Source organism: Schistocerca serialis, chromosome 9 (assembly GCF_023864345.2).
Source record: "Schistocerca serialis cubense isolate TAMUIC-IGC-003099 chromosome 9, iqSchSeri2.2, whole genome shotgun sequence".
In the NCBI taxonomy this organism is placed as follows: domain Eukaryota; kingdom Metazoa; phylum Arthropoda; class Insecta; order Orthoptera; family Acrididae; genus Schistocerca; species Schistocerca serialis.
Window position 1 is genome coordinate 337,055,043 of NC_064646.1, and position 23,420 is coordinate 337,078,462.

Here is a 23,420-nt window from a genome sequence, read left to right on the forward strand (position 1 = left end):
TCCCACCGCCACAATGAGAAATAGATGAAGGCTACACTTCAGCAGTTTTGGTAAGAAACACTGCTACATCCTCCATACAGCTTAGTTCTTTCACCATGTGATTTTCATATCTCAAACTTCCTGAAGAAAGACATGCATGGTTTCAGACGAATGAGAGCATGCAAGAGTGGGTGTGATTGTGAACCCGTCAGTGGCTCACCATGTTATACGAAACGGGAAGTGATTGTCTTGTCTCCCAGTCGGATAAATGTCTTAAAGCATGAAGTGATTACGCTTGAATAGGACTATTCTACGGTCCAATTGTGGGGGGGTGTCCACTTCACATTTGACTACCTCTCATATTTATTCCAGTGAACATCAAATAGTTCAAATGGCACTGAGCGCTATGGGACTTAACATCTGTGGTCATCAATCCCCTAGAACTTAGAACTACTTAAACCTAACTAACCTAAGGACATCACACACGTCCATGCCCAAGGCAGGATTCGAACCTGCGACTGTAGCGGTCACGCGGTTCCAGACTGAAGTGCCTAGAATTGCACGGCCACGCCGGCTGGCCTGGAATAAATAAAAATAACTGCATATGGCATGATAGAACTTTCTCATTTCACTCTGTTCCTTTAATTCTTCTAGTTCTTGAAATTCTTTCTTATTCCACTCTCTTTTCTCTCTCTTCCACTGCCTGTTAGCTATTCTTCTTAATTCTCTATATTGTTGCGCATTATTTCTGGTTTCTCTCTGTAGCACTTTTGTCTTGCCCTGTTCTTTTCCTCCATTGCTGACCTGCAATCTTCACCAAACCATTCCTGGGTTCTTCTGTTCCTTCTTATGCCTATTATTTCCTCTGCAGCATCCCTAATGGCTTTTTCAATCCTGTTTCACCTTTCATCTACTCCTACTGCGGTCTCTTCACTGCTCAACTTTCTGCTTAGTATTACTTGGTATTTTTTTACTTCATCAGGGATGTTTAGTTTGTCTGTATTCCATTTCATCATCTTTCCTATTCTGTTGCCATTTGTTAGTGAGAGTTTCTCTCTCAAGACTGATTTTATCACAGTGATCTGAATCACAGTTTGGTCCTCTGCAGCTCCGTACATCCGTAACTGACGTGGAGTGGCGTGCAGTCACTAAAATATGGTAAATCTGATTGACTATTCCATTGGCTGCAGACTTCAGAGTACCCAGATGGGTCCTTTTGTGTGGAAAGCAGGTACTTTTAATAGTCATATTATTCCTTGCTGTGAATTGGCATAGTACGTCTGTCATCAATTTAAGAACATAGACATTCATAAATTTTGCCTAGAACAGCATATGGAAGCATGTGCAACAGAAGTAGAATTTCACAAAAAATCCTTCATAATATTAAGTGTATACCAAGCACCTGCAGGTAACTTTAATCTGTTTGTAAACCACCTTGAAGCTGTACTGGCCCATTTAACAACTAAAAACAAAGAAATAGTGGTTGCTGGTGATTTCAATGTAGATTTCCTTAAAGACTCTCCCAATAAGGACTTATTTGAGTTAGTAACACTATCATTCAACTTAATTCCCACTGTAAAGTTCCCCACTAGGGTAGCCAATTGCTCACAAACAAGACATTGATAATATCTTTATAGAAAAGTCCAATGAACAAAATTATATTACAAAACCAATAGTAAATGGCCTCTCAGACCATGACATGCAGTTCCTTCTGTTAAATGTTGATACTGAACAGGATATAAAATCTGTTAAATCTGAGCTCAAGACGGTAATCAATAAGCCAAAAATTATTTTAGGATACTCCTCAGAGACATTCACTGGACTGATGTTTACAGTGCTCATGACATGAATGAAAAATATAATATTTTTGTTAATAAAGTGCTTACCTTATTTGAACACTGTTTTCCCTCAAACTAACCAAGGTTAGAGCAAAGTCTGCAAAGAAGCCATGGATTACTCAAGGAATAGCGGTATCTTGTAAAACAAAAAGAAAACTATATCTGTCAATCCGAAACAGTTCTGATGTTGATGCTATAGCACATTGCAAGAAATACTGCAAAATATTAAAGACTGTAATATGGTAATCAAAGCAAATATATTACAAGGAAAAGGTAGTCATATCAGATAACAAAATAAAGACAATAAGGGATATAGTGAAGGAGGAGACCAGTAGAACCAGACATGAAGAGGGACAAATAGCATTAAGAGTAAGTGATACATTGGTGACAGATGTGTATAGTGTTGCGGAACTTTTTAATAAACATTTTATAACGGTTACTGAAAAGATGGGATTGTCATGTTCTGTAGATGCTGCTATGGAATACCTCAGACCAGACATTTCAAGAAACTTCCATGAAATGAATTTGACCCTTACTACCCCAACAGAAATAATGTCCATCATAAAATCTCTAAAATCAAAAACATCTGGTGGGTATGATGAAATATCAACAAATTTAATTAAAGAATGTGTTCTGAGCTAAGAACATATTAAGCTATCTGTGTAAACAGTCGTTTATCAGTGGAATATTTCCTGAATGGTTGAAATATGCCACTGTTTAAGAAGGGAGATAAAGAAATAGCATCAAATTTCCGTCCAGTTTCACTGTTGCCAGCATTCTCAAAAATTTTAGAAAAAGTAATGTACAGTCGGCTTTATAACCATCTTATCTCAAATAACATACTGTCGAAGTCACAGTTTGGATTTCTAAAAGGTTCTGATATTGAGAAGGCTATCTACACTTACAGTGTAAATGTGCTTAATTCATTAGACAGAAAATTGCAGGCAGCGAGTATATTTTGTGATCTGTCAAAGGCATTTGACTGTGTAAATCACAATATCCTTTTAAGTAAATTAAAATATTATAGTGTAACAGGAAATGCTACAAAATGGTTCTAATCTTATATCTCTGACAGGAAACAAAGGGTGTTATTAGTAAAGAGACATGTATCAAGCTATCAGGCATCATCCAACTGGGAACTAATTACATGTGGGTCCCACAAGGTTCCATTTTGGGCCCTTACTTTTTCTTGTGCATATCAATGACCTTTCATCAGTAACATTACCAGATGCAAGTTCGTTTTGTTTGCCGATGATACAAACATTGCAATAAATAGCAAATCAAGTGTAGTCTTAGAAAGATCAGCTAATAAAATACTATGGAGTCGCCAATCAATAAAATATTTGTGGACATTAATCACTGGTTCCCAGCCAATTCTTTGTCACTAAACTTTGAAAAACACACTACATGCAGTTCAGAACTTGTAAGGGGCGTCCCAGGAGCATATGTCTAACATATGATAAGAAGATAGGAGAAGTGGACAGTGTTAAGTTCTTGGGATTACAGCTTGATAATAAATTCAACTGGGAAAAGCACACCACAGAACTGTTGAAGCGTCTTAACAAATCTCTGTTTGTCAGTCATAGGGGACAAAAAAATGAAAAAGCTGGCATACTATGCTTACTTTCATTCTGTAATGTCATATGGGATTATTTTTTGGAGTAATTCATTAAGCCAAACTAAAGTTTTCCAGGCACAAAAACGTGCAGTAAGAGTTATATGTGGTGTGAACTCAAGAACATCCTGCAGAAACCTGTTTAGGGAACTAGGGATACTAACTACTGCTTCCCAATATATTTATTCCTTAATGAAATTTGTCATTAAAAATATATCAGTTTTTCAAACCAACAGCTCAATTCATGGAATCAATATTAGAAATAAGAATAATCTTCACAAGGATTTAAAGTCACTTAGTCTTGTACAAAAAGGTGTGCATTATTCAGGAACACACATTTTCAATAACTTGCCAGCAGTCATAAAAAGCTTAACAACCAATGAAATTCACTTTAAGAGAAAGCCTAAAGGATTCTACTCCATTTCTCAGTAAGACCAACTGATTTGTGTATATACAATATAACTTCTGCACAATTTCAGTGCAGAGAGTGTGTGTGTGTGTGTGTGTGTGTGTGTGTGTGTGTGTGTGTGTGTGTGTGTGTGTGTGTGTGTGTGTGTGTGTGTGTTTTGTGTGTGTGTGTGTTTTGTGTGTGTGTGTGTTTTGTGTGTGTGTGTTTTGTGTGTGTGTGTGTTTTGTGTGTGTGTGTGTTTTGTGTGTGTGTGTGTTTTGTGTGTGTGTGTGTTTTGTGTGTGTGTGTGTTTTGTGTGTGTGTGTGTTTTGTGTGTGTGTGTACTGCAATCTAGCTTCTGCACCAGTGCAGTAATGTGTTCATTGTAAATAAGTATTGTAATAGTTGTATTACATGCTTATTACCTTATAAATAAATAAATAAATAAACTTTTTTATTTTAAATTCAGTGCATTAGTATTTGTAAAATGACTCTTTCATATAATGTTCATTAAAAAATGATGATCATTCCACTTGGGACCTGTGGAATGGTACATTAGCTTATTTGTTTTAGTTGTAAATATTTGTCATGTATTGTTGTTTATCTGATATGTTCCACATCCTGGAGGACCTCCTCACTATGGATCAATTGGAATGAAAGTAAACCTAATCTAATCTAAAAAAAGTCTCCGTTCGGCCTGCCCAGTTGGCCATGCGGTCTAATGCACAGCTTTCCGGGCGGGAAGGAGCTCTGGTCCCTGGCACGAATCCGCTCGGCGGATTTGTGTCGAGGTCCGGTGAGCTGGCCGGCCTGTGAAGGGTTTTTAGGCGGTTTTCCATCTGCCTCGGCGAATGCAGGCTGGTTCCCCTTATTCCGCCTCAGCTACATTATGTCGGTGATTGCTGCGCAAACAAGTTCTCCACGTATGCGTACACCACCATTACTGTCCCACGCGAACATAGGTTACACTCGTCTGGTGTGAGACATTCCCGGGGGGTCCACCGAGGACCGAACCGCACAATAACCCTGGGTTCGGTGTGGGGTGGCGGAGGGGTGAAGTGGACTGCAGTAATTGTCGTGGGGTTGTGGAACACTATGGCTGCGGCGGGGACAGAGCCACTCCTTCGTTTCGAGGTCCCCAGTTAACATAACATAACATAAGTCTCCGTGCTCGTTGTTTTCTGCATGCAGTGAATATTTTCCAGAAACTCCATATGGATGTTGATTCCTCCCTATTTTTGCATTAAAATCTCCTAGCATCAGGTCATATTTAGGTACTTTTTCCAAGTCTTTGTAGAACTTTTCATTAATTATATCCTCTTTTTCCTCTGTTGGAAACTATTGATATATTCCTAAATTTCCCTCTTAGTATGAGTCTGCACATCCTTTCATTTATGAGTTCAAATTCTAGGAGGCTTTTCCTAACTTCCCTAATTATTATAAACCCTATTCCGAGTTGGCCTGTTCTCTCTTCTGGTCCAATATATACCAATGAGTACTCAGGTTTATCTATCTGCCCGTTCCCATTCCATCTTATTTCCTGTAGCTCTACAATATCGTATTTGAGTTTTAAAATTTCATTGGCTATTTTTTCATTTTTCCAGGCTGAAGCATTGTCCTCACATTCCATGACGCTACTGTTAGATCCTTTATCCGTTTCCTTTGCTGGGGTCGTGGTACATGCTTTCCATCCAGTTTCCGAGGCTTCTGTTGAATTTCCGTAATATTCTTTTTATTTTTTACAGTATGGGGTTATTAGCCCCATGCCCACCCACCAACCTGGAGGACCACGATTTGTATGAGGTTTACTCTAGAGCCCTCCCTGCCCTATGCTGTGGGACACACTTTGTCTGGCTCCTCTGTCGAGACCAGTCCAGCTTGGGTGACCCTGCCAGTAGCTATGCTACCGCCGGCATAGCTCTCGACTTCAATGAAGCACTCATACCCTCCCGCCCGGCACAAGGTACCTACTATAAGGTGGTGTCCCTTGGGAGGAGCCACAGCAGTCAGGGGAGAGGTACTTCCGATATTTCGCTCATTGTCGAATGTCAACAGACTGAGGTAGTAATCGTAGTATTTAATTGTAATACAATGATAAATATGTGGTCGGTTTCGTAGGATGACTGCCTGCTTTCTGGGTGCGTGGCGGAGGTAGCCAGAGATGGGAATGAATTGATATTTGTGGGTTATGGCTATCGTGAGTGGCATGTGCAAAGTAAAGTTCTGGCTGGCTGGTTAGTCGGTTCTCCCCACAGTCGTGGGGAAAAGTCCCTGTGGCAGCTCCATCTGGATAGCCGAATAGTGAACTAATACTCAGCATGCATTGCGCTATCTCTGTGATCGCATGTGTTGCTTGTATTCTCTGTGGAAAATAGTGTTTCAACATCAAGCACTGCCGAGTGTTGGTGGTGGACGTATTGATAACATCCGAATTCCTACCACTCTAATCATCCTTAGGGGCCCTCCATGGCTGGGATGGTGCACTCTGGCAAACACACACGTCTAGGACTGCTTCTACAGTCGCAGCACCTGTTTTCTCTGGCCTCTGAGCGTTTGCGCTGGCGGTGTACAAGGGGATGGGCGTGGTGTGTGTGGTCATCTTGGTGGTGAGTGCGTTGTATGTATGGGTGTTCAGGCATCTAGCCAGGACAGCGACTAGGACTATGGTATAGTGCTTCTCAACACACTGCAGCGCACTCTGTATTGCAGTAGTATTTGTTTTGTTACTATCCTATCATGTGGCAGACCTTTTCCTCCTTCTTCGTCCTAATATAGTAGAGAGAACAAACTTAGGAATTCTATAGTGCTTGATAAAATAAACTTAGCAGACCTGTAATAGTCGGGAATTACACAACAGTGGCAGTATAAATTCACGCCAAACTTTTAAATTCCAATTATCACTTTATATAGCACCACTTCCAATCGACAAGCCAAATTCCCGATGCGTCAGTTTGTTTCCAATAATGGTACTGCGAACACACACATCAGTCCAACTCCACAGATAATTTAAGGACATAGCACGCAATTTGAAATTGCATGACAATGTATAACCCCTCACAATGCCAATAGGATGGAGGCTTTGCTTCAACAGTTTGTTTGGGGCACACTGCGACATCCTCCGTACAGCCTGGATCTTTCAGTATGTGATTTTGACTTCTTTGCGACGTGAAGAAAGATGTACATGGATGTCGGTTTCAATCTCACGAGGAAGTACAAGAGTGGATGTGGCGGGGCATCCGACAGTAGCTGACAGCATGCTACAAAACAGGAACTGAGTGTCTCGTTTCTCAATGAGATAAATGTCGTAATGTGCATGGTGATTACTTTTGAACAGAACCATTCAATGGTCCTGTTGTGGCAGGTGTTCGGTTTTCATTTGACTGGCCCTTATAAATAATAGTGTAGAAAATAATACTCAGTACATAGATGACTCCATGAAAAGGAAACATATGGTACATGTATAACCGATACGTCATCAATTATTATTTTAAACTTGAGTCATAGTCTTTCTACCACGTTCTGCCCAGAGGTAGTTGTAAAGAGTTCCCCTGTAAGGTATGACATTACTCCTTACTTCTCTAGTTTACTGAACAAATAAAAATTTCTATATGTTTTAGCTGTCGTTTGTACTTTGATAATCATAGTTGCTGCAACTGTCTTATGATCACCACTACCAATTTCAATGTGGAAATTCTCAAGTAGGATGGGTCTATCTTTATTTTCATCATGAGTGGGCTTCTGAGCTATCTCGCTAGTTTTTGCTGAAAGCCTTGAGTACTGTTTCAAAGGATATCTTGTCTCAGTCATCAGTCTTCTGACTGGTTTGATGCAGCCTACCACGAATTGCTCTCCTGTGTCAAGCTCTCCGTCTCATATCAGCACTTGCAACCTACATCCTCAATTATTTGCTTGATATATTCCAATCCGCTACAGCTTTTACCCCCTGCGGTTCCCTCTAGTACCATGGAAATTATTCCCTGGTGATACAACAGATGTCCTATCACCCTGTCCCTTCTTCTTGTCAGTGTTTTCCATACATTCCTTTCCTCTGTGTTTCTATGCAGAACCTCCTCATTCCTTACTATATCAGTCCACCAAACGTTTCGATTCTCTTCTGTTCCAGTTTTCCCACAGTCAATGTTTCACTACCGTACAATCTACGCTCAAAACGTACATTCTCAGAAATTTCTTCCTCAAATTAAGGCCTATGTTTGATACAAGTAGGCTTTTCTTGACCAGGAATGCCCTTTTTCCCATTGCTAGTCTCTTTTGATGTCCTCTTTGCTCTGGCCGTCATGTGTTATTTTGCTGCCGACGTAGCAGAATTCTATAATTTCGCCTACTTCGTGACCACCGTCTTTCTCCAGTTTACTCTCAATCCATATTCTGTACTGAGACTTCCAGGCAGATTAAAATTGTGTGCTGAACCGTAACTCGAACTCGGGATCTTTGCCTTTCGCGGACAAGTGCCCGCCAGGAAGTTTCAAAACCAGCGCACACTCCGCTGCAGAGCGAAAATTTCATTCTGGGAACATCCCCCAGGCTATGGCTAAGCAATGTCTCGCAACATCCTTTCTTACAGTAGTACTAGTCCTGCAGTTTCGCAGGAGAACTTCTGTGTCGTCAGTCGTGCTTGGGTAGCTCAGTTGCTCTCTGTAACAAACACTCTGAGAACCTAAATGGGTGTCACCGGACGTCCGCCCCGAACAAATCCAACGAACAAAATGAGATCAACCAATTAAAAATAAATAAATAAATAAAAGTTGGTAGAGCACTTGCCGGCGAAAGGCAAAGATCCGGAGTTCGAGTCTCGGTCCAGCACACAATTTTAATCTACCAGGAAGTTTCAAAACCAGTGCACACTCCGCTGCAGAGTGCAAATCTCATTCATATTCTGTACTTATTAGACTGCTCATTCCATTCATCAGAGCCTGCAGTTCTTCCTCACTTTCACTGAGGATAGCATTGTCGTCAGCGAATCTTATTATTGATATCGTTTCACCTTAAATTTTGATTCCACTCTTGAACCTTTATTTCCGTCCTTTAAACTTTACTTTCACTCTTGAGCCTTTCTTTTATTTCCATCATTGCTTCTTCGATGCATAGATTGATTAGTAAGTGCGAATTACTGCATCCCTATCTTACACCATTTTTAATCCAAGCACTTCGTTCTGGCCTTCCATTCTTATTGCTCCCTCTTGGCTCTTGCACATGTTGTATATTATCCACCTCTCCCTATAGCTTACCCCTATTTTCCGCAGAATTTCGAACTTCTTGCACCATTTGACATTGTCGAATGCTTTTTCCACGTCGACAAATACGGACTACTGAATAAAGGGATCCAATCCATCACTATGACCAATGACGTCAGAAGTTACCAGAGATGGTATATTGCACAGATTTAACAGCACAGTCGATTTTTGAGAGACAATGGGAAGCAGGACAGAGAAAACGGATAGTAGACATACATCACATAAATTTGTGTTTCGAACATAATGTTAAGTATATCGCTTCTTTGAGTCCTAGTATCCCATTCTTCAGTTAACCTGTATAGCTAAACTGCAGAATGGAATACTAGTGCGAAAAAGAAAAGAAAAAAGGGGGACTGAAGTAACGTTAGCATGGAAGACCTCAGTTGACGTCTACGAATTGCTTCCCGAACTTCAATTGGTCTATATAGGTCAACTGCAGTATGGAATACAAATTTAATGTATGTCGACTTTTTCGCCTCCGTCAGCACTAGTATCCTATTGTTCAGTTGACTTGTGAAGATCAACTGACGTATGGGATACAAATTTTACAGGTGTTCCTTTTTTCGCATCCGCTACTACTCTTATCCTATTCTTCAATTGATAATAGTACTAGCGAAGGCGAGAAGAACGACGTACGTAAAATTTGTATCCCATACTTTACTGACCTATATAGGTCAACAGAATATGACACTAATGCTAGTGAAGATGGGAAACAATTTTTTTTCATCTCCAACACTAATAGTATCAAGTCAAAGTTATCGTAATAGTACTAGCGACGGCGAAGGAACCTACAACAGCAAAATTTGTATCCCATACTTCAGCTGACCTATATAGGTCAGCTGAAGAATAGGATACTAGTGTTAACGAAGGCGAAAACTCGACATGCGTGCCAATGTTACGTATAGTGTGTCGTTTTTTTAATCTTTTTGCTAGTACTAGTATCTGGTACTTCAGTTGACCTATATAGGTGAACTGAAGTACGCGATACTAATTTTCCATACGTTGGTCTTTTCGCCTTCGATAGTGCTAATACCGAGTGAAAAATATCGTAGTAATACCAGTGCCAGTGAAGGCGAAAAAAAGTGGCAACTGTAAAATTTGTATTCCCTACTATTGATGAATGTTGTTTCAAGTCTTCCATATTCATAGGAATAGATAAAATCATACCTACAAACGATACTCAAAAACTATCCAGGACGAAAAACAGTTCTTCCAAAATATCTCAGAATTAAAATGAGTACCGAATGATTCTGAATGAACAAATGATTTAAATTAACACAAGCGACGAAAATCGTACACGATGTCTAGCGTTGTCATCTATAAACACACTGATTTATTTCAATTTACAATGATGACGCCTCGCCACAGAACATAACCGATTTATCCATGTTTCGAAAATGAAGACATTAATATCTACAAGTAAACTACGAAATGGTCAAAGCCGATGGGTTGTATCCCAGTTTTCAGTTGCCGCGACAGATCCTATTAATGTGTCTTTATTTTTCTTTAGTCTTGCTTCCATTATGAGCCGTAATGTCAGAACTGCCTCTCTGGTGCCTTTACCTTTTCTAAAGCCAGACTGACCATCTAACACAACGAAGTGAAGTGGCACAGTCGTTGGCACACTGGACTTGCATTTGGGAGGACTCGGTTCAAACCCGCGTCCAGCCATCCTGATTTCGGCCTCCGCTGATTTCCCTAAATCGCTTCAGGCAAATGCCTGGATGGTTCCTTTGAAATGACACGGCCGACTTCCTTCCCCATCCTTCCCTAATCCAATGGGACCGCTGATCTCGCTGTTTGTTCCTCTTCTGCAAATCAGTCAATCAATCTAACACATCCTCATTTTTCTTTTCCATTCTTCTTGTGTATATCAATGACCTTGCATCAGTAACATTACCAGATGCCAAGCTCGTTTTGTTTGCCGATGATACAAATATTGCAATAAATAGCAAATCAAGTGTAGTCTTAGAAAGATCAGCTAATAAAATATTGGTGGACATTAATCACTGGTTCCTAGCTGTCACTAAACTTTGAAAAAAAACACACTACATGCAGTTCACAACTTGTAAGGGGTGTCCCACGAGTATATGCCTAACATATGACGACAAGCAGATAGAAGTAGTAGACAGTGTTAAATTCTTGGGATTACAGCTTGATAATAAATTCAACTGGGAAAAGCACACCACAGAACTGCTGAAGCGTCTTAACAAATCTCTATTTGCAATGCGAATTGTCAGACATAGAGGATATAAAAGTGAAAAATCTGGCATACTATGCGTACTTTAATTCCATAATGTCATATGGGATTATTTTTTGGGGTAATTCATCAAGCAAAGCTAAAGTTTTCCAGGCACAAAAACGTGCAGTAAGAGTTATATGTGGTGTGAACTCAAGAACATCCTGCAGAAACCTGTTTAGGGAACTAGGGATACTAACTACTGCTTCCCAATATATTTATTCTTTAATGAAATTTGCCATTAAAAATATATCAGTTTCTCAAACCAACAGCTCAATTCATGAAATCAGTACTAGAAATAAGAATAATCTTCACAAGGATTTAAAGTCACTTAGCCTTGTACAAAAAGGTGTGCATTATTCAGGAACACACATTTTCAATAACTTGCCAGCAGCCATAAAAAGCTTAACAACCAATGAAATTCAGTTTAAAAATGCAGTAATGTGTTCATCGTAAATGTGTGTGTGTGTGTGTGTGTGTGTGTGTGTGTGTGTGTGTAAGTACAATCTAACTTCTGCACCATTTCAGTGCAGTAATGTGTTCATTGTAAATATTGTAGTAGTTGTATTACACGTTTATTACATTATAAATAAATAAAAAACTTTTGTTGTTTTAAATTCTGTGCATTAGCATTTGTAAAATGATTTTTTCATAGTGTTCATTAAAAAATGATGATCATTCCACTTGGGACCTGTGAAATGATACATTATCTTATTTGTTTGAGTTGTAAATATTTGTCATGTATTGTTCTTTTTCTGGCATGTTCTACATCCTGGAGGACCTCCTCACTACAGATCAATTGGAATGAAAGTAAATCTAATCTAATCTGTACTATTCTTGTCAGCAGCTTCATGCATGAGCCACGAAGTGGATTGTCTGCCAATTCTCACATGTGTCAGCTCTTGCAGTCTTCGGAATCGTGTGGATGATGTTTTTCCGAAAGTAGCATCGTATATCGTCAGACTCATACATTCTACACACCAACGTGAACAGTCGTTTTCTTGCCACTTCCCTTAACGATTTTAGAAATTCTGATGGAATGTTATTTATCCCTACTGCCTTATCCGAAGCATTCCTAGCTATTCCAAAGCACTTCTAAATTCTAACATTGGATCCATATCTCTTCTATATCGACTCCTGTTTCCTCTTCTGCCACGTCAGACAAATCTTTGTCCTCGTAGAGGCTTTCAATGATGTAATCTTTCCACCTATCCGCTCTCTCCCCTGCATTTAACAGTGGAATTCCCGTTGCACTCTTAATGTTACCACCCTAGCTTTTAATTTCACAGAAAGTAGTTTTGACTTCTTTATTTTTTGAGTCAGTCGTTCTGACAATCATTTCTGTTTCAGTTTCTTTCCGCCTTAGCTTCCCTCCCCTTCCTATTTATTTCATTCCTCATTCTGTATTCCTGAATTTCCGTGATTACTTTTTATTTCCTTCTTTCATCAATCAACTGAAGTATTTCTTCTTTTACCCATAACTACTTTTCAATTACCTTCTTTGAACCTATATTTTTCTTTTCAACTTCTGTGATTGCCCTCTTTAGAGATGTCCATTTCTCTTCAACTGCCTTCTGCGCTATTCCTTATCGCAGTATCTATAGCCTTAGAGAACTTCAAGCATGTCTCCTCGTTCCTTAGTACTTACATATTCCGTTTCTTTGCATGTTCATTCGTCCTGACTAATCTCTTAAATCTCAGCCTTCTCTTCATCACTAGGGTACACCTTACAAACCAACATCTGATTTCAGAATCTCTGCCTGACCACGATGTAATCGAACTGAAATCTTCCCATGTCTCCTAGCCTTTTCCAACTACACTTCCTCCTCTTGTGGTTCTTGAGCAGAGTATTCGCTATTACTGGAGAATTCAGTTAGTCTTTCTGCTCTTTATTCCTAGTTCCAAGCCCATATTCTCCTGTAATCCTTTCTTCTACTCCTTCCCTTACAACTGCATTCTAATCCCAGATGACTGTTAGATTTTTCATCTACTTTTACGTACTGAGTTACACATTCTGTGTCCTCAAATACTTTCTTTATCGCTTCATTATTGGCTTCTGACGTCAGCATGCACACCTGAACTCTCGTTGTCAGTGATGGTTGCTTTCGCTTCTGTTCGCAGCAACTCACTCTCTGCCCTACCTTCCTATTCATAACGAATTCTACTCCTGTTGTACTACACTCATGCTCATAAATTAAGGATAATGCAGATACATGGTGAAACAACTCTCTGGTGGGCGGTTTGCGGGTTTAACTCACCTCGGGATCTGACGATACGGCGCATTTGACCTGTGGTCGTCGACGGTGGAGCTGGCAGCAGTCCACATACGAAGAGGTCTGTTGGTGCATGTCAGAGTACGGTGCAGCGAGTAAGTGAGCAGACGTTTTCTGAAGTGCTAATTGTGACTGTGTGTCGAAAATTGCTAAAAGAACACATATTGATGACGTTATGAAGGGTATAATTCTAGGGCGACTGGAGGCTGGTCAAACACAGCAGGTCGTAGCACGGGCCCTCCGTGCGCCACAAAGTGTGATCTCAAGATTATGGAAACGATTCCAGCAGACAGGAAACGTGTCCAGGCGCTACAGTATGGGACGTCCACAGTGTACAACACTACAAGAAGACCAATGGCCAGGCGCTACACTACGGGACATCCACAGTGTACAACACCACAAGAAGACCGATGGCCATTGAATACTGCAGATAGCCTTGCTCGGAAACTTACCACAGCCACTGGAACAGTTGTCTCCAGACACACAGTCAACAGACAACTGGACAGACATGGGATATTCGTCCAAAGACCTACAAGGTGCATTCCACTGACCCCTGGTCACAGGAGAGCCCATAAAGCCTGGTGTCAAGAACACAGTACATGGTCATTGGAACAATGGTCCTAGTTTATGTTCATGGACGACTCCAGGTATAGTCTGAACAGTGATTCTCGCCGGGTTTTCATCTGGCATGAACCAGGAACCAGATACCAACCCCTTAATGTCCATGAAAGGAACCTGTATGGAGGTTGTGGTTTGATGGTGTGGGGTGGGATTATGATTGGTGCACGTACACCCCTGCATGTCTTTGACAGAGGAGCTGTAATGCATCAGATGTAGCGGCACGTCATTTTGCACCAATATGTCCACCTTTTCAGGGGTGCAGTGGGACCCACCTTCCTCATGATGGATGATAATGCATGGCCCCACCGAGCTGCCATCGTGGAGGAGTACCTTGAAACAGAAAATATCAGGCGAATGGAGTGGCCCGCCTGTTTTCCAGACCTAAACCTCATTGAGAACGTTTGGGATGCTCTTGGTCAACGTATCGCTGCACGTCTTCAAACCCCTACAACACTTCAGGAGCTCCGACAGGCACTGGTGCAAGAATGGGAGGCTATACCCCAGAAACTGCTCGACCACCTGATCCAGAGTATGCCAATCCATTGTGCGGCCTGTGTACGTGTGCATGGTGATCATATCCCATATTGATGTAGGGGTACATGCACAGGAAACAGTGGCGTTTTGTAGCACATGTGTTTCGGGACGGTTTTCTCAACTTATCGCCAATACCGTGGACTTACAGATCTGTGTCGTGTGTGTTCCCTATGTGCCTATGCTATTAGCACCAGTTTTGTGTAGTGCCACGTTGTGTGGCACCACATTCTGCAATTATCGTTAATTGATGAGCAGGAGTGTAGTTTCTGCTGCTGTTCATATTACTCAACTGACCAGAAATCCTTGTCTTCGCTCCATTTCACTTCACTGACCCCATTATTTCTCGACTGAGCAGTAGCATTTCTCTTTTTAGATTTTATTACTTCCCTAGAACATTCAATCTTCTGACATTCCATGCTCTGACTTGTAGAACGTTACCCTCTCGTTGGTTCTTCAATATTTTTCCCATGGGTAACATACATAATAGTTATCTGAGGTTTTCTTAAAGTTTTTGGTCATATCTGGTGTTGAGTCTGGTTGTCTTCAGAAGGACTCATTTATAAGTTCTTGCTCGTCCTTGATACCGAATCTCGTCCAAACAATCTTACATGCAGCTTCTTTAGTTTCTTGTCTACTGCAACAAATACGCCTCCATTTCCCATTACCTTATCTTTTGATGCATAGTTAGATTCTTCCCCCACAGTCAGTTTCAGGTATTTGTCAACTTTCTGCACTTAATATCGTATGAGCCCTCTGATTTGATTTTTTTCAAATTCAGAGAATTTGTTGCGAGTGCTTTAGCAGCTGGTCACTAGTATTTTTATTGTTCCATCCCTGGGTCCATATTATTGGATTTTACACTAGTACTCTGTTGTCTCTGGCAGCCAACATTATCTAGATTGGATGGAGAGTCTTCTAAGTTAAGAAATCGCTTAGCATTCCACTCATAGGTATCCCTCTGGGCACCTTTGATATGCACTGCGCCTCTGAACTACTGCTCTACGATTCCCAACCCTATGGCGCAAATCTAGCAAGTCACAACCTAGCTTGTAACAGAACCTCCTAAGTCTCTGGTTCAAGCATTCCACCTGGCATAGAACCAGAGCGTCTCATTAAGTTCTGGGAACAATGCTGCAGGCTGTAACTTCTGTCAAAACTTCGTGGACAAGGCTGATTTTTAATACCTTTCCTGTCAGTCGTCGGAGTGATCCAGGTATTACTGCGGATCCCAGACGAAAGGCATTTTTTTTTTTTTTCCAAATTGCGCTACACCACCACCAATCCCTTTTGCACTTGCTTCTCCCTGACAGTGGGCAGGACACTGCTAGCTGCCCAGCAGGCGAAGATTGTCTCACTGGCTCAATCAGTTATGAATGTAATGATGTGGAACAAGTGATTTTACATTCGCATTATACATTCTGATGTTAATATGGTTACGTGCTACCGTTTTTAGCGGAAGACAACATTTCACTACACAACTGGATGTGCGCTGTTCTGAAACTTGTTTTTGTTGTCGTCTTCAGTCGGAGGACTTTTACAATGCAGATCTCCACGCTAGTCTATCCCGTGTGATCATATCTGAATAACCACTACAACCTATATTCACTTCAACGTGCTTCTTGTTCATCATTTCTCCGTTAATTAAGGCTAGCTCTGCGGAGTGACCATTCCCCACGAAGGGATGGGGTTGGGTATGAGTTCCGGTCCGGAACATACTTGTTATTCTAGGAAATATCGACTGGAAAACTATACGACTAAAATGTTACAATATTAGCCTATTTTTGCATTTATTTCGCAGTCATTGCGTTTTTATAAAGAATTATCTTTGTGTAATATACACCTTCACTATCTTATTTTGTAGTGAATATAGTGTCTTCCAATATTGCTTTGTAGGTCTTTCTGGTTAATCGCTGATAATTGTTTTCGTCTTGTTCGGAGCTTTTTTCGTGGACGTTGACCCTAGCAATAACATAAGCAAGAAACTGTATTTGCATAAATATATTCCCATAACTGAACGAAAGTTCGTTTCACGAGTTCGCACGAATTCCATGTATAACAAGAAGTTTATTTCAATAATATGAATGTATTGATTGATTGCTACTTTGAGTCTAGTGCCAGTTCTTCCTCACAGATGTAGCAACTGTCGTCTGTCATTGTCAGCGAGTTGTTGTTTACCCCCGTTGTAAGTCAGTTCGCTTGTGTTAAATAAGGAGACGCCGGAAGCTTTTTATTGTTGAATTTGTACATATATTTGAGGAGCTTGTGGAGGGAAGGTGTGTTTGGATACTGTGAGCGATTGAGTTGAAAGATCTATTGTTTCTGGCATAACCTTACGGGTGTAAACAATTTTAGGTACAGCGACCCCAGGCACTGAATTCCTACAGATAGCATGAATCGTCCGACGATTGCAGAGCAAGAAGATCTTGTTAAAGAATCCCTTTTTAAGTTCCTGAGGAAGCACATACCAAGTGCTCAGTTAAGGTATTCATAATGCAATAATGTTAAATAGCGTTAGCGATTTTGCTGCGGAAAAATTATTTATCGCTGCTGGATAAGCGGTCTGAGAAAGACATAAAAACAAGGAGGAAGTTTTCATCTCATATATTCGTTTCGTAGCTTGAATCGAAAAACTTATCCTACCATTATTGTTGTAAGCTGTGTGGATTCATATTTTCATTTGTTACTAGGCTTAATTTTCCATAAAAATTACATAGATGCCAGTCTTTCGAATGATGCAGACTCTTTTTTTTTTATGATTAACATTGGTAACTAAGTGTGAGTGCTAATCTGTTTTCGGTCAGTAGTCGCGTTTGATGTTTCAGTGTACTAGGTAACGTAAGGTAAGAGAGGCTGTAGTTAGTGTAGTGCCGAAATATAGGCGCTCCAAATAGCCCATTTTGTTATACACATTTAATTTTGTTATCACAAAAGAGTTAGAACGTTATGAGAAAAGTAGTGTTTGAGAAGAAATTTGTTAAGGTACAAAGCAGTGTTTAGGCCTACTCAGAATGATCATAAATATCACATTAAAGGAGCAGAAAGAGCATATCAGCTGTGTATCACAATGTAACTGCAGGAAGGTGGTGAAATGTAATACAAGGATCTATATTGACTGACTATGCCGTAATCTGCCTCAAGATAGATGGTATGAGTACTATCTGACTCTATTTCTCTGTTTTATTTATTGTGTTGAGTATTGTATATAAAAGAGAAGTTGAAGTAGTTAGCATCAGCATAACTCCAAAATCATTAGTAGGAAATACAGCAGTGGATTCAGTGAACCAAATCTATTGGAATCAGGTTTTCTACCATACCTTTCTGTAGTGCAAATTTGTTGCATTTTGTAAGCCACTCAGTTTTTTTTCCTGATCTGTTGCCAACAGCATGCTACTATAACCCTATGCAATGCTCTTTGTTCTTGCATTTAAACACAATCATAGAACAGGGTGTAGTTTTCAGTAGTAAATGAGAAACCCTTATTGGATATAGCTTGTTTTCTAGAATGTAGCCTACCTCAAAAGTTCTTTTTCAAGGTAGTCAGTAGCATACTCTGATTTTTTTAGAAGTTTACAAAAAAAAGGGTGTCGTCTAGTAATAGAAATTTTTATCTCGTGAGGGTATCATTTGAGCATGCGATTGCAAGGGTGATTGAAAAGGCCCATCGTAGGTCCTATTCCATGTATGGAGATTATCACATACACAGGGAACTGAATCATGTACCATCTGAGCCACTGTGAAACACATTATATTTTAATGACAGGAAATACCTGATGCAGGAACCAGAACCAGATTCTGATGCAGCTCTTACAATTTGCGTACCGAATGATTCATTCAGTGAAGTCAATGCCGTAACAACAGTAATAATCACCCTAAAATACATTTGTAACAAAAGTAATTAGCCTTCATATTTTTTGTTGTTTGAAACTTACACCTGAAGGTGTTGTTAATAGTGTAGTCTTTATATTTGTTTGCTAGAATTAAAACAAGAATTCATTTATTACGCATTATTTTCATTTTTGGACCTAATCTAGCAGTATTCTGTTTTGGCAATGTGTCTTCCTGTATTTCACCTATTACCTTTCACTGTAAAGGAATTTCCTCAGAACCACATTTAATATCATCCGTGTAGCAGCATTACTAGTGCTTGATCAGTGAAATATCTTCTCATCTAAGGCATATAAATGTATTAGATTTTGCACAAAATATTTTGTTAAAGACTGTGATACTCTTTCTGAAGTAATGGGGCATTGTCTGGGAAGAGATTTTTTTTTCCCCCCCAGTCATGTACATTCTTTTGCTGGCTGAAATTTCTGTTAAGTGTTTTGAGTGTAGCGTGCTAATAGAAAGTCTGTCAGTCTCATGAAGGTGATGCACCATGTTGACATTATCTATAGTCCTCATATCTCCAGCACCATTTCCGTAGTGAACAGTAAATGATCCATTGTAAGCAAAGCTATGTATATCCAGTTGTGCTGTTCCTTTAGAAGATAATTTACTGTATAGGAGGTAAGATAAATTGTATGTGCAAAACAGTCCTTTATAAAGTACTTGTTAATAATGAGATTTTTTTTTTACCGCAGTTCTATTGATGAGATTGTTTTGAGATATGTAGTAAGCATACTTGAAGACCTCGGCACAGAAGCAAGTGTGGAAGAAGCTTTTGATGTTGAAGGTTTTTGTGAGATGATGGCAGCGTATTTCCCCGAATTTTCCACAATACATCACACAGATGTCTGTCAGTGGATGTTCGAGTTGGAGGCAACATTAAGCCAAAAGAAGAGAAAGGGTAATTGACACCGATTTATGCATGTATTAGATGTAGGGTATGCTCCCCTTATGAATTTTGAAAAAGTGTATGAAATTGTGTGATATGTATAGCATCAAGTTTGTGCATATTTTGATGTACTGTTGTTAATTGTTATAACCTCCAATTTTGTTTTGTCAGAAAGAGTTGGTTGTTTTATACTAAAAGATTTTGTGTGTTTTGGACACCCCCTGGATAAGGATAAGGAGGTGAACTTGGAAATGGCCCAGCCAACCATTTGTAGATCTATTATATTTAGTGTTTGATAGATATATTATGACAATGCACATTGGGAAGGAAATAAACAGAAATACTAGATACATTCACACCAGCTTCCGTGCTTGTTAGATTGATGTGGTAGCTGCCACCATAAGTTGCAAGCTCAGTGCATCTTAGCCAATGTGAGACTGGAAAAGATATTTGTTATTTGAAGTAGTAGGGGTCACATTTGTTCAATCATCTAAGAATGAGTGATAGCCTCTTCTCCTTTTGTAATTTTATGAAGAAAGTAGTCACCTGTGAGGAGGTATATTCAGTATTTCTTGACTTCTGAAAAGCATTTGACCAAGTATCACAATACTTATTAAGGAAAGTGTGGATCATGTGAGGTATCAAAAGAAATTTGTGACTGGTTGGAGGATGTACTGGTAGGGAGGATGCAGCATGTTATTTTGGATGGAGAGTTATCAACAGATATAGACATAAATTCAAGCATTACCCTGGGAAATGTTTTGGGTCCTTGGCACTCATATTGCATGGTAGTGACCTGGTAGCAACTCCAATCATTTGCAGATGATACTTTTGTCTCTGACAAAGCACTGTTCTGAGAAAAGCTGCATAGTTATGCAGTCAGATCTTTGTAGGATTTCAAAGTGATGCAAAAACTGGCAACCTACTTTAGATGCTCATAAATGTAAAATCCTGCATTTTATATAATACAAAAATATAGTATCTAATGACTACAATATCATTGAATCCCAACTGGTATCAGTCAGCTCATACAAATACCAGGTTGTAACACTTTGTGGGTATACTGGAGGGGAATGATCATATAAGCTCATACACAGGTAAACTAGTGAGGGATATACTACAATCTCCTACTTATTCCTTGTATAGAACCCACAAAGGCAAAATTGGAGTAATTAAAGGTTTTTAAACAGTCATTCTGTCAAGGCTCTATGTTGTGGTCTTCATTCCAAACACTTATTTGATGCAGCTCTCCATGCTAATCTGTCTTGTACAAGCTTCTGCAACCTGCATCCACTTGAACTTGCTTACTGTATTCAAGCCTTGGTCTCCCTCTACAATTTTTACTGATGTGCAGTTTTGCTCAGAGCCAGAAACCTGTTCCATAGTGGAACAACAAAATAATTATAAAAAACACTGGTAGGGGCTCGAGCAACATAAACAACGTGTATCAAAAATACATTTATCACTCTCAAGGCTCAGCTGCCCTGTCTAAAGGAGGAGTGTTGGGAAAATTTGTAATCACTATTTGGATTCATTTCCTCCTCTCAAGTAACATACACAGTATTTATAGGCACCAATTATCCTCTAGTATCCTGAGCATCTATCAGTACGGTGCCATATAATCTGACACCATTATATTTGCTGAGTAACTAGCAACACACTTTGACCAAGCTCCAAAATCTGACAATTACCATCCTGCCTTCCATATTCAGAGAAGATGAGAGGAGATTATCTGTCCTTGATTCTCAACTCTGAGCACCTCAAAGCCTTGGCACTGTGCCTCAAGAATGAACCAGGCCCTGATTGCATATATAAGTAGATGCTTTGTCATTTACTCTTAGAATACAAATGTTGTATTCTTGCAGTTCTTAACCACTTTTGGCAAGAGCATGAGTACCCTTCCCTCCTCTACCCCCCCCCCCCCACCCTCCTCTCCCTGATGCCTGCACAATTAAAATAGGGAAAACAATGCTGTTATTTCAAACTGGGAAAGAACCATCAAGTGGACAGCTATCACCTCAATTCTCTTACAAGCACTTTTTGCAAATGGTTCAAGTGGCTCAAATGAATGGTGAGCTGATCTGGACTTCAAAGGTGGACTGATGTCCAAATTATGTTATGGATTTCTGACAAGGCAAGTCTACTTGTGTCTTAGGAATCTGGTATCATAATGGCCAACACCTGGTAGCCATTTTTTCTACCTGTGAAGAGCCTGTGATACACATAGTGGCATCATTCTTACTGTTCTACACTGATAGGTCTTTCTCTCCCAGTTTTTATTCAAAAATTGTATCTCAGTGGTCTGTCTGAGTTAAAAAAGATGCTTCTGACAGTCTTAAATGCTCAGCTCCATTTAGAGTGTAACCATTTTCCAAACAAGAGGCTGTGAGGTCTGCAGTCTAACAGTGTCCGTACTGTATGTTGATGACTTGCATCTACCACACTTCTTGAAACCTTAGTATTATAGGGCACCATAAGAAAAGCCTCATCTATGCCAACCATCCGTGCACTCAAAATACTTCTAAAATACGCGCCATAGTTAGTTTACCCAAATCTAGACCATAACGAGTTTCTTAATGGATTAGAGACATACTGCTTTCTTGGACAAGTTTTTGATGCTGAGCTAACTCGGTTACCTCATATACACCAACTTAAATAGAAGTACCAGGTAAAACTTCATACTCAATGTGACTTCTTCATCCTTCTAAGACTTCCTACGTCGACTGGAGAAACCTGGCTTATAGATCAGCAGCCTCTCTAGTGCTACACCTTTTAGACCATAAAAAGCAATGACGGACCATCTATGTGGAATTTCTTGTGTGTTAAAAGGCAAATTTTTTTTGCCAGACATTGGACATCATCATATATGATGGGTTCATCACTTCAAACTAGAAACAAAACAAAACTGCAATCCATGGAGTGGCACCACACCATCTTTCCTCTAAAGAAAATGTTGAAAGACACCCTCAGCCAGTAGAGTTATGGTGATGGTCTTCTCAGTCTCTGAAGGGATTATTCTGTTTAATGTCCTCCCTCTTGATGCAATGATCAACTCTCAAGTGAATTGTTCTGCTTTCCACAACAATGAAGAAATGAATTCAGCATGTTCCTCACAAAAATACAAATGAACTTCTCCTTCTTCATGACAACACATTATCTCTCATAAGTCTGTGCACCGAAGAGGAGCTCACAAAACTTAATTGGACTGTTCTTCCTCATCTACTCTACAGCCCAATCTCAATGCTCCAGCTTCCATCTGTGTGGCCCAATGAAGGGTGCTTTCTGCAGGAAGCATTATGGGGATGATGGGGATGTTAGTGATGCAGTAAGATGTTGGCTCCAATGTCAGTCTGTAGAGTGGTGCTGAGGCCCTCCCAGTAAGGCTGTCACGTGGAATGGAGATTATGTTGAAAAATAGGTTTTTGTAACCAAAAGAGTGGGGAATAATATGATGTATTGGAATCCTGATTAAAATCAACCTGCTTCCAGAAAAAAAGTGTTGGATTACTTATTGAACACACTTTGGAAATCTATTTACAACGTTTTTCTGTGACTGTTCTTATTGATCCAGAGTTAAGTCAACTGTAATCTTGATTCCACATGACAGTGGTTTGGTTTAGATCACTTGGTGTCTATTTTAAATCATGGTACTCTCTCTTCTTTTATTTGGAAATATTTATTTTGCGGAAACCATTTCTCTCTCTCATAGGCTACTCATGTCTCTACATACATTGGTATACATTTGAATCTTATAGGCTGTATTTCATTTGAATTTAATTGAAATTTGGTTGTTGGATATCGTGCAGTACTCACTGGAAGCATTTTACTTAACGTTACATGCAATTTTGTAAAGGAGTATGACATCGCTTTAACTAATGTGATATCTATTGTTGACATCAGTTACAAT

General features: G+C 39.8%; 1 protein-coding gene across 2 annotated transcripts in view; it reads left to right on the forward strand.

The window, feature by feature from the left end:
* Positions 1-16,879: 16,879 nt before the first annotated feature.
* LOC126418631 (CUE domain-containing protein 2) overlaps positions 16,880-23,420 on the forward strand; it is a 107,166-nt gene continuing 100,625 nt past the window's right edge. For both annotated transcript variants that reach the window (XM_050085477.1, XM_050085478.1), the window contains exons 1-3: positions 16,880-17,012; positions 17,092-17,220; positions 19,320-19,525. In XM_050085477.1, coding sequence (XP_049941434.1) covers positions 17,129-17,220; positions 19,320-19,525 — 298 coding nt within the window. In that variant the 5' untranslated portion in view covers positions 16,880-17,012; positions 17,092-17,128. The remainder of the gene's footprint in view (positions 17,013-17,091; positions 17,221-19,319; positions 19,526-23,420) is intronic.